General features: G+C 29.3%; 1 protein-coding gene across 2 annotated transcripts in view; it reads left to right on the top strand.

Annotated features, from left to right (window-relative positions):
- Positions 1–13,190, top strand: part of LOC142329451 (cobalamin trafficking protein CblD-like) — a 40,884-nt gene that overhangs the window by 4,373 nt on the left and 23,321 nt on the right. For both annotated transcript variants that reach the window (XM_075374098.1, XM_075374104.1), the window contains exons 2-3: positions 2,531–2,681; positions 9,835–9,968. In XM_075374098.1, the coding sequence (XP_075230213.1) occupies positions 2,531–2,681; positions 9,835–9,968 (285 nt within the window). The remainder of the gene's footprint in view (positions 1–2,530; positions 2,682–9,834; positions 9,969–13,190) is intronic.

The raw sequence follows: 13,190 nt of genomic DNA, 5'->3' as shown, positions 1-13,190 counted from the left end.
TGAAATAACATTTGTTGTATAGAATGTTGTACTCACTTTTGTTTCTGTTATGTATAATAGATCTTAATTCTGTCCTCAGTATCAATTGGATTATTTTAATTGCTACTGGTATTTTCTAAGTAATTTGCAGTAGAACAGTATATAATTCATCGCTTCATAATATTAATGTCCATTGCATTATTTAAATATCTTGTGTTATTTGTTTATACTTCACTCTCCTGCACAAACTACTGATTGATTTTTACCATTGTTAAACTGTGGAAAGTTGTTTTGATATTAAACGTTTTCATATTCTAACATTATCACATGCATTCTAAAAAATGAAAGTGTCAGATTTATGTTTGATCTTCAAGTAACAATATTCATTACAGAATTAACCTGCTTTGTCAGATGATAATTTATGGGATTGAAATCATTATTGTAACAATCTGTAATATACGAGTATATGAACATTTTATTAATTCACAGTTTTCATCATATCTCAATGATTTTTCAAGCCTCAAAACTGTTTCCTTAATGTATTAAATTATCGTGAGTGATAATTGAATTTCAATTATTAAAACTTGTAAACAAGTCACTGCTGTGGCAAAATCTATTAATTGTATAGATTAGGGTTTTATGATGTTTCCAACATTAATTATACTTGGTACAGTGGAGAAAAAATATTTGGTAGTCTTGTTTACTATAATACCTAAGAATTATTCATGAGCTAGAGATGTATATGAAACAACATGGTAGTTTAGAATGAAAATTTGTAGTCATGATTATATCAAAAAAGAAAGTGCACTTGTAAAATTTGTTTGGGGTTGCAAATGGATTTTGAAAGTGATTCTTGTTATTCAATTTGATCATTGTTGAATTTTAGGGCATACATAATAGTAAAGTATATTAAAATACATTTGTTGGGCATATGTTAAATACATTGTAATTAATAATGGGAATGTGATGTACAGTGGATAAGAAATTGTATTATTTTTGGTATTACATGTAAGTGGTTCATAAATCAAATAAAATAAGTTTTGATATTGAAATAACATATTCTGTAAGAATTAACAAAATTCACGCAGAATGTGTAGGATCTTGATTGGATTTACTCAGTGGTTTGCTTCCTCAAATATTGTTTTTAACAATTTTCTTTTGACTTGCTACTGGTGCTTATCATCTGTCTATTACTACTAAAAAATCCTTACTATATTCATTTTCTATTAGTGTACTTTTCCACATTTACCTTACTTCATTTTCACATATAGCTAATAAGCTGTAAAAATATACTAGTTGCCTTATGTTTCAACAGCAGTTTTGTAAACATCTTTTCCAGGTAAACTCAGTTGTAGTAATTTATATTAGAGGGTCTAAGTAGGATAGGATCAGTTGAGTGTTCCTTTGTTGTCAGACACACATGTTTAATCTGCCTTATCAATGTAGTATATGCCTGTTTCTAAATGGCAATAATGTATCTTTCTCCAGTTATAAGTTTTTCTTATTTTAAAGAGTAGAAAAAATTTTTTAATAGTAAGCATTAAAAAAAAAAATATTTATTGTTAACATAAAATTGATTCATTTGTTTCAAAATGAGCAGTAAAGATAGCAGAAAAAGTAGGATAAAAACATTTGTTAAATAGGTGACAGACAGACTGAATTTAATTGCATTAATATAAACCCTGAAACAAAGTGTCTTATGCGAATCAAAAATTACATTAAATTATTACTGTGATGTTAAATCTGTGAAGTATATCATTCAGTTTTTTTATAACACCAATTGTGCCTAACTGTAACTGAATCAGTAACTTGATTACTTTACTTATTTATTAATTGTTTATAATAATATACTTAGTCATTGTTTGTACAAGAATTGCTTTTTCTTTAAAACAAGACAGCATCTTTTTGGAAAAAACTAATTGCTTTCTCCTTCTAATCTAATGAAGTCTTGGCAGGATGTTTTAGATTGCTTACAAATTATCATAACAGTTCACAGATGGTTTACAATTGCACTGTTGTTATTTATAGATACAAAATAGATGAATACTATCAAAACTGTATCAAGTATTTAAATTAACCCAGTCACAGATATGTTGAATGATAATATTAGAATTGAATGATTACTAATAAAGTTAACTAACCAAATTCAATCCAAGTTTAAAAACCATTGTATTGAATATAAAACTTTTTTGTGCTGTTTAAAAACCACAAATGCAAAAAAATGAAAAAATTGGCATGCAGGCATTGTAAAATTTAACCCTGTGCATACAATTATTTTAAAATAAAACAACTGGTTTTGAACTCTTGAACTATCAGCAAATGAGTATAAAAAAAAATTAGAACAATTAAAAATGTTCAAATGGTAATGCAACTAACTACCATTGGGTGACTTGAAATTTATTGACCCTTTCAGGTGTGAATAAAGTTGGTAGAAGTAAAAGCAGATGCTATACAGAAAGCAAACATTGATAGATGGTTATTAAATTATTCACTAAAAACAATTAATTCTATATATTTTCATTTAAAAAGTTTTTTTTTAATTATGTTTCAGATGCTGAATTCACAGTTATTTAGATTAACTAATAATGTTGGAGGAAAATTCTTATTTATATGCAAGCATGCACAAGCTTTCTACTCTCGTAGAAGCAGCTCCAATCAGTCAACATTTAAAATAGTTACAAAGCAGACTGATGCTGTTGATGGTAAGATATATAAGTTTTGAGTTTTTACTTTGCCTGTTTGTTTATGCATATATGTTTAATGGAATTGTAGAATTATGCACCAAATAAAAACCAAGAAGTAGACTGATAACTTCAGTTAGGTCAAATTTTACTTTCTTTTGTTAGATGTAAAAGAAAATGTGAAAACTTGTTCTAGACAAACAAAATTTATACCCAGATCAAAAATTCTTATTGGTAATATTATAAATTTTTAAGGAAAGATTATAGGAATACACAACATGTGTATGATAATTTATTTTTGATAACGTGTAGTAATAAGAAAAGAGTTTATTGTTGATTACTGTATACATTGATGTTAATTTTAAACCACTAGTTTGAACATTCTACTTCGTAGTTTGTTTCCCAACAAACTATGAATATTGTATTTACATTTTGGACTCTGCTGTATGCAGGTGAATGGGACTCTATAAAATTATACTAAGCATGCAAATTCATTTTTAGAGTGCTTACTTGCAGTATAGTATGTGAATGAATTACATTTTTGTTTATATATATATATATATATATATATTTTTTTTTTTTTACTAATAATAATACTATAGCAAGACATCTTAATCGTAGCTATGATGGATAGATGTATTCCATGTTATTAGGATATTTATAAGCTCATAAGGTTTATTTTCTTCATCACTTAACAGAAGGATAAGAAAAAACTGTTTGCTGATGACTTAGTTTGATATTCAAAATTTGGTATGAAAATTGAAAATACCTGAAAGAGTCAACTTTCTTGCTCTTAATTGTTGTTTACTTTTTTGCTCTCATAACTTTATCATTTTGTATAGTATTATTTGAATTTATAATGTAACTAAGTATATGTAGTTTGTCTACCTTTTCACTCTGAAAAAGTCTTGGCCTTTGTTAAGCACAACAAAATCTAAGAAAAAGTATAGTAACTATTCAAGGAAATAATTTTAATTTTTTTTCTAAGTTGCAACAACTCTTGTGGTCTTTAATAATATCATGTGCTATTAGTATCCTAGCAATTTGCACTTTGAATTGATTACATTGAGTAATCTTAAGAAAAATTGCATCATTGTCTAATCCTTGCTCAAACTCTTCTGTTTTTGAGATGTTCCATTGTTGTAGAATTATGAGAATGAGAATCAGTACACATTTACCAGTACCTACTTTATAATTTTAATTAACTAAATACATATTTTTCAGTAAATAGACTACAATGTAGGTACCTCTCAATTTCGCTTGTTTTATGTTGTGCAGTTGTGATTTAACATGTTTGAAAATGAATGCATTCATTTACATTAATATAGTCTACTCTATTTAAGGAAGTAATGTCGTCAATATTATTTTAATTATACTTGGTTTTTTGATGTACATTTGTAACTGTTTAACAGAATATTGTTGCAGTTATTTATCAGACCAGTAACTACCAATGAGATAATGGAACATATCTTGACAGTGTCTCTCAGGAACAGTTTATATTCTGCAGGTATTGCAGTATTACAAACTGCATGCGTATTGAACATCAGTAAATTGCGTATAATTGTAAACAGTTAAACAAAAGTATTTTTAATGAATTGTAGTAACCATCATAGCAGTATATAATGTATATTGTCAATTTTTATTTTATTTGTTTGATAATAAAAGTATTATTTCATCTTTTAACATTGTCAGTAAATATTCAGTTTCCTTCAAGTCAAGTTACAATCTGGTACATTTTTGTGGTTTTACTTTTTTTATTTAATAGCATTTCATTGAGTGACGGGACAAAGGTTTCTTATGTAATGTAGATACAAACAAACGATTTAAAAAGAAATAATTTTTTTATAAATTTGTAATTATGATTGAGGATCATTAAATATAAGCATTTTTAACCATTTCTAATTAAATAGTCCACAGTTACAGTAGAAGAATAGAGATGATTTTAGCTGAAATTGCGTTGAAATTAGAAAAAATTATGCGAAGAGTGTAGAGTATATCATCCAAAATTTCTATTGCCACATTTTTTCAAGGGAAAAAGTGCGTTTAAAAGTTAAAAATTTGTGGCTTAAATGAAGCTTTTGTTGCAAGTGAGAAGTGGTTTAATAAATAAAAAGATTGTTCCAACGTGGAGAATATTTATTTTCAAGCTAGGTCTATAAGTGTTAATGGATTTGGAGCATCAATTTAAGAAAAAATTTCAAGATATATTTAAGAGTAGTTTTCAAGAGAAAGGTTTACAGAATTTCATATATAATTTTTATGAAAATCCTTTTATGAGGTTCTATTTGGTATTGAAAATAGTGGTATTTTTATTGCATTATATCTTTATATAATCTAAGATAAAAATAATAAAATTTGCAAATATCCTTTTTATGGAAAACATCAGCTACCTCGTGATAAAACTATTCTTTGATTGTCCTACGAGAGTGGAAATTAAAGTCTTAACATACAATTAGGTCTGTTGCTCATTTGATGAAGATTGCTGATGATTCTTACATTCTAGAATCAGTTTCTGTAACTGCTTGTCAGTTTCATATGTGATTAATTTGTTTCCCATGTATATTGCTCAAGACTTAGAACTCTTCTCCATTGAAATAAGGCAAAAAATTTGCCTAAAATTAGATTTAGATTTAATTAATTTTTTCAAACAGAGCATATTCTTTGATAACAAAAACACTAGTTATGCTTAATCATTGTTGAGAATTATTGTAACTTGCTTAAATATTTTTATTGTATTTTTGAATTGAGAAGGTCTTACCATATCACCGATCTTCTACATTCATTGAGAAGGTACCTTCGTAACTGTTGTGTGTCAATAACCTGTTGTCAGTGGTGGTGTTGTATTCATATGTAACTGACCTCACATTGTCTATGGAGATATTTATTTATTTATTTTAGGCACTCTCACATTAGCTGAGAATTTCTTTTATTTCAAATAATATTATGTAAACAAAAAAAAGTAAACATACTATTATGATTTAAAAATTTCATATGTTTAATATGTGTGTTTCAGTATTTATTCATTGTAAAGTATTTTAATTTGAGTAAATACAGTTATTTACAAAAGAAAGTTTGTGATTGATTGCTTTTAAATTAAAATATGTTTTATATATATTAATATCATGTAGTACCTTGTTAAAAACCTTTACCAATAATGCAGTAAGAACACAAATGTAGTGGCTCTGTGAAAAGTTCTTACAAATTGGAGTGTCTTATAAAGTGTGTACTGTTATTTCTTCTAATAAATAAATTACAGTTAATTTTAATAAAACCAGCAGAGTATATGAGATTTGATCAAAATTTTACAGAATTTTAATCTTTCTCAAAACTTTTATTTATTCATCAATACCAATTTCGTCACCTTCAAAATACTCCCTTTCAGATGTAGTACAATTGTGCCAGCACTTTTTCCAATCTTCGAAGCCCCTATGGAACACAATTTTTGATATGGTGTTTAGCTCCGATTCTATCTGTATCTTTTCAATGTTGGCAAAACATCATTGTCCTTTTGTGGTTCTTTTCAGATTGGGGTGTAGGAAGAAGTCACAGGCGGGCACGTCTGGTGAATATGGAGGCTGAGGCATTAAAATGATGTTTTTCTGGCCAAAAATTCACAAACAAGCAGTGAAGTGTTATGTTTGCAGGTGCATTATATTATTGTGGTGCAACTGCCATGAATTGTTTTGAAATTCAACAGTTTCGTAACATATTTTGCTACATTTGTTTCATGTTCAAAAAACCAAAAGAAAAATTGTTTGGCATGAGCCAAATGATACGCCAACATCATCGGTAACCTCTCTGATAGTGAATGTCCATAATCAGTTTCTTCACTTTCAATGTTGTCATTGGTTGTTGATATGCTGGGACGTGAGGCTGCTCATCGTCTTCATGGCCCTCTTGGAAACGTTTGTACAACTTGTAAACACTTGTTTTATTCATAGAAAAATCGCCAAAAACAAAATTCAACATTTCTAATGCGGTGCTGCACTTTAACATTTTTAAAGCAAAATTTAATGCAAATTCTGTGTTCTATTTTTTCCACAATTTAAAAATCGCCGACCATATAAAACACATGTGTAGACTTTTTGAAAGCCAACAGTAAACTAAGCATACATGTAAATATACATTAGAGACAAGTGTGCCAACACAACAAAAAAATTTTGACAACTGGATTTTTATACCGCATGAAAAATGTAAAAATTCTGCATATTTTTTTTTTCAAACCTCATACAGATATAAGGTAACACAAAGATTTATTTTTCTTAAAATTCTTCTTGTTCAAGACCATTTTTGTGTACATTAAATATATATATATATATTTGTTTAAACTAAATATAAATTCTTAAAAAAACCATAAAAAATAAATAAAGGGTAAAAAGGATTTGTTGGATTTTTTTTATTATATATATATATATATGTATACATTTACAGCATTAAAAGCACCGTAATATCAAACCTATATCCCTCCCAAATAATTATATGAATGTTAACATTTATAAAAAGAGATTTTAATAGATGAAAATTGTTTATTATCTTGCTTCTGCTGAATATGAAACTTTTCAAAATTTTTTTTTTTGGTCTTCAGTCATTTGACTGGTTTGATTCAGCTCTCCAAGATTCCCTATCTAGTGCTAGTCGTTTCATTTCGGTATACCCCCTACATCCTACATCCCTAACAATTTGTTTTACATATTCCAAACTCTTCATTTGTCACTTTATCCACCCATCTGATTTTTAACATTCTCCTATAGCACCACATTTCAAAAACTTCTAATCTTTACTTCTCAGGTACTCAATCGTCCAGTCCACTTCCATATAAAGCAGTGCTCCAGACATATACTTTCAACAATATTTTCCTGACATTTAAGTTAATTTTTGATGTAAATAAATTATATTTCTGACTGAAGGCTCGTTTCGCCTGTGCTATTCAGCATTTTATATCGCTCCTGCTTCGTCCATCTTTAGGAATTCTACTTCCCAAATAACAAAATTCCTCTACCTCCATAATCTTTTCTCCTCCTATTTTCACATTCAGTGGTCCATCTTTGTTATTTCTACTACATTTCATTGCTTTTGTTTTGTTCTTGTTTATTTTCATGCAATAGTTCTTGCATAGGACTTCATCCATGCCATTCATTGTTTGTAAATGTGCCATTCATGGATTTGTAAAATCCCTTTTACTCTCAGCTAGAATTACTATATCATCAGCAAATCGTAGCATCTTTATCTTTTCACCTTGTACTGTTACTCCGAATCTAAATTGTTCTTTAACATCATCAACTGCTAGTTCTATGTAACGATTAAAATGTAATTGGGATAGGGTGAAAAATTGTAGTAAACAAATATTTCACTAATACAGAAAACGTAGTAGTAATCGGCTTATATCCATTGGTTCCCTTTCAAACTTGAGAGTTGTCACACATCTCAAAGAAGGTGGTGTTGTAAGTAATTGATCAAAAGATTTGTTAGTCATATCGTATTATGTTATTGCTAAATTATATTAATAGTCCAACAATCTTTTTTTTTATTAAAAATTTAATATGTTTATATGCATTCAAGTTTATTATTTCCCCAAACTACATTTTATTCTCAACGCAAGATGTTAATTTCTTTACCAGTTTTTTAAAAAATTGAACTAATCTTGTCTAAATTGTACAAATTTAATTGTAAGTAGTCAGGGAAATAATTTATATATCTTAAAAGTAGTCAAGGACCCAAAATTGAGTTTGTCTTCATTACTTCTGCTCATTCAATTAGAACATATTTCTACCAGTTGGGATTTGTTTACTAAGTAGAGTTAACAATTAAGCTAACTTTCTTAACATCATATTACTCAAGTTTTCCTAAAAGAATGAAGAATGATTGTGTCAAATCACAGAAACATAAAATTATGTTTTAATTTAGAGAATTCAGAACTTATTTAACTGTAGAGAAAGATCCTGTAATCAGTGCATTTCTTTTTTACAAAAGCATGTTGAAAATTTATTAGCACCTAACTCATGGATGGATGTTTATGTATGAATGTTGTACCAACACTACAACTTGATCAGATCTTGAGTCAATGGTGGAACAAAGACCTTGTCTTTGACAAAGCCCACAAAAAGGAGTCGCATGTTGTCATGTCAGTACTTCTCTCACGTTATTGTGGAAGTGGGGTGGAGCTCCATCCTGTTGAAAAATGAAATTTTGGGAGTCTCCAAGTTGTGACATCAACCAAAACTGGAGCATGTCAAGGTAAGTGTCCCTTTACAGTTCTTTCCGCTAAGAAAAATTGCCCGTAAAGCTTCCTTCTGCATATGGCAGCAAAGACGTTCAACTTTGGAGTATCTCTGATGTACTAAATGATTCGCCAAGGGTGTCCTGAACCCCAGATTCAAACATTATGTCTGCTGACTTTGCTATTGATATGGAAGTTTGTCTCATCACTGAGGATTATTCTGTCCCCAAACTCATAATTTTCCAGGAATTCCAACATGTGTACACTGAAGACAGTGCAAAGTTGTTTGTCAACTTCAGTAAATGCCTGCAAAAGATTCAGCTTGTAAACCTTGAATTTCAAACATTTAACGAAGAACATCCCAGACTGTTGAGCAGGGTAATGCTAACTCACGGCTCACTTTCTGAACTGATTTTATGGGGCTTGCTTGAACAGATTGCTGAACTCTATCCACTGTTCTGTGAATGCAAAGAACGGCCTGTGTTTTTGCCTTTGCATAGGCAACCTGTTTGAGTTGTGTATACCAACACTTATGGAGTTCTTGTCAGGTGGATCGACCTCAAACTGTCGCCAAAAGTTGCGTTAAACTGTGGTAACAGACGTTGTCTTTTGTATTTCACAGCACAAAATGCTTTCTGTTGTCTGGTGGGTGCCAACTTGAAAAATTTGTGCTCATGGGAATGAGAAGGGTGTTTCAATCAAAACTTGAATTATCTAATAGCAATCAGTATAACTTACATCTCTCCTACATACTGGGCACCTAGAAAAACAATTTAGAAAATTAAACAATCTTTTTTGGACTTGCTGTAGGTTACATCTATATTTCCCTGTGGCTGTTAATACTACCTGTGATTAAAGAGTAATTTTTTCTCATCTTATTTACAAACTTTATTTAAATCCTTTACATTTGATGTTTTAAAATTGTGAATTATTAGTTTCATTTGCCTTTGCTTGCAGAATTTAATAATAGTAATGTTGGAATTGAATCCAATTGGGAGCTCCTTAATCCTCATGGTTATAGGTTCTTTCTCCCTGGAAGTGTTGGACTGGCATGGACTGAACCATCATCTACTATAAATTCTAGTAGTCAGGTAATTTAAGAAATAAATTCTACATTTTAATTTAATTAAATTTTTTTTGTTTAAAGTTATTTCGGATAATTTTATTTGGTAAATGTTCTGTTAGAGTATAATTAATTTTATTCAGAGTTAAAAATACACTTTTCAGTTTATAAATTCATGAGTTGTATTAAAGCCTTTGTTTTTGTTTATGACCGATTTTACATTTATCAGCCATTAATATTATTGGTGATATTTAATGTAATGGTGAAAATTTCCTGATCAGAGTGGCAGTATTTTTCATCCGGAGGTCCTGGGTTTGAATCCTGGTGAGTATAGGAATTTTATTAAATGCTACAAATTTCCATTTACATATTTCCACGTACAAACTTTGTAAGCTTCTGTGGTGAATTAATTCATCAGTAAAAAGAAAAGCATTCATGTTAAAAGTTTAGGAACTAGATGCTTGCTATAACTAATGAAGGCTTCGTACCTGTTAATAATATAACAAATTTCTCCTTAAAAAGTTAATTTTTGTTAGTGTTGGTCTTAATAAACTCCAAGATAAACAATTTCATACAGGACAAGAGTAGGTACATAAATTTTATCCAAAAAATAAATTCTTAAATGTTATTAAGAATAAACAAAAGTTGCCTTTGTGTCAGTGAAGTTCATCATGATTCTGCTGAGTCACATCCCTTTTGTCAGTGCCGATTCACAACGTGGCCATATCTGTGTACAATACTATAATCATTACCACATACTATATTACTATATAATTAATTTAGTCACCATATAATTAATTTGTCATATAGTAGTCAATATAATCAAAAATTTATATAACATCTCTTCTCAGTTCTATTAAAACCCTTGATCTTTTCATATGACCACACTTTTGTTCTAATGTTCAATTTTTGTTTTTTGTTACTTATTTATTTTCTCTAATGTTATTTAAAGTTAATATAATGCAATTTTTTTAAGTTTATTGGAATGCGAGTGTAGTGTATTGCTAGATTTGTGTCTGTACAACTTGAGGTATACCATTATTTTGACTCAATGTCTGATTGATTTAACAGATAATGGTGCACGATCACTGATATCCCCCCTGAAAAAAAAGGTTGCACAAAAAGCTGTGTAAAAAAACACAATTTTAAATGCTCTCAAAAGTGAATTATAGAATAATCCAATGGCATTGATTTTCGGATGTTGTTAATAAACTGCTAACATTTAAGTTGTGCTGCTTCAGTGTACAATGTAATTCTTGACTATAAATGTACTAATGATTATAGTTTACTAAAAAAAAAAAAAAAAAAAAAAAACCCGCAATAAAATCACTGTTCATAAAAAGTACACAAAATTTATTTATTGAGAAACGGTTTAGTAGTGAGTTACCTCCTCTGGAAGGTAATTCGGTTATTTTCTTAGACAATGCCCCTTATCATTCATGTAAAAAGGAAAGAATTATAGCTATGTCTTTGAAAGAGAATGATATCAGAATGTGGCTTGAACCTGAGGTCCAATTTATTGCAAAGGGTTTTGCACACTAAAAGTAATTTTAATGTGTATATAAGATCCTGTGGCAGAATCGTGCTTTGATTACCTCCCTATTATTTTGTATTCAACCCAATTGAGTTAAATTGGGGACGAATCAAAAATTATGTGTTATCAGAAAATACTGCTTTTAAAAATTCATGCTGCATAAAACATACAACGGATACTGTTGAACCAATTTATTGGTAATTAGATAATAAAATAGAAAACAAAATTGAGCCTCCCATTGTATCTCTAATTAATGACAACACTATTGATGTCTTACAGTCAGATGACAAAAACTGAATTTAATTTATTATTAGTTTATTATCACAGAAATTTAAGATATTAGTGAAATTTTACCGTTTGTGGATAATTGACAATTTCATTCTCTTAAAAACTCAGATAAAATGACTTTATTTAAATTAAAATACTACAATAATTTTAAATACAGTAAAATCATGCTAATCCAGATCCCATTGATTATTGGGAATAATCCTCCCAATCCGATCTTTATAAATCGTAAAGAAGTTTCTGAAAACATCGCATTTGAAGGAAAAAGAGAGTAGATTCTTAAAGATGCCAATAAGATGACTAATTACTTCTGTTTATGATTAGGCCTATGTGACATTAGTGTTGTACACTATGTTACTGTGTATTGTCGAATTTGGTCGTTTGTAGTTGTAGTTGCGTTACATATACATTATAGTAAATACGGTATAGTTAAATTCATATCACATTTTTGCTTGTTTGTTAATATGTATTGGCATTCTTGTGTGCTTGCATGTTTTGTGTTTCTGAAACGAAAAATCAGGACAAACAAACAATGACAAAAAGAAAAAGTGTAACAGTTTCTATGCAAGAAAAATGCATTCGCTTAACCGTGTTGACAAAGCAGAAAGTTTAAAAAACATAGCCCTTGAATTAGGAGTTGTGAAGTAAACAGTTTCCAATTGGAAAAAAAAATAGAGAGACCATTGAAAACTTAAGTGCAAAAATGGTTGGGTAGCAAGGTGGAAAGAATGACATGGTATATGCCTATTAAACATCTGTGGTGAAAAGTCTTTGTAGTGACAGTCTAGTTAGTGAAAAGTTTTTAAAAAAATTTACTTAATTGCTGCTCAAACATTTATGTGGATAAGACTGGTATATTTTATTGAATGTTACTGAAAAAAACAATGGTCTCAAAATTTGAAACTTCAGCAAAAGGCCATAAATCTAGCAAGAAAGTTATAGTTCTGTTATGAAGTAACACATTAGGACTAAAATTGCCATTGTTAATTAGGGAAGTCTACTAGACTATGTGCACTAAAAAATATTAATATGAATGCTCTTCCAGCTAAACACACGTCCCAAAAATCAGCTTGGTTGAGTTCAAATATTTTTAAAAATTTGTTTCACTACACATTTGCTCCCTCAGTCATCAAATATTTGAAAGAAAAAGGACTAGAAGAAAGGTTTTGTTCATTGACAGTACTGCATGTCATCCAGCAGAAGAACAGCTGAATGTAATGTTTATGTCAAATTTCTACTACCAAATGTAATTGCTCTCGTACAACTCCTCAAACAAGGAGTTATAGAAGGTTTGAAGAGGTGATATAGAAAGAAATTGATAACTTCAATGTTTTAACAACAAGAAGCTACTGAAGAACAAAAAAATCTTATAGAAATTCTTAAAACAATCAATGTAAAAACAGCGATTTTTGTGTCGCAGCTTGGATGAAA

The sequence above is a fragment of the Lycorma delicatula genome, chromosome 1 (genome assembly GCF_047948215.1).
Source record: "Lycorma delicatula isolate Av1 chromosome 1, ASM4794821v1, whole genome shotgun sequence".
In the NCBI taxonomy this organism is placed as follows: Eukaryota; Metazoa; Arthropoda; class Insecta; order Hemiptera; family Fulgoridae; genus Lycorma; species Lycorma delicatula.
The sequence above is the reverse complement of the archived record's forward strand: the minus strand, read 5'-3'. Positions and strand labels throughout refer to the sequence as shown.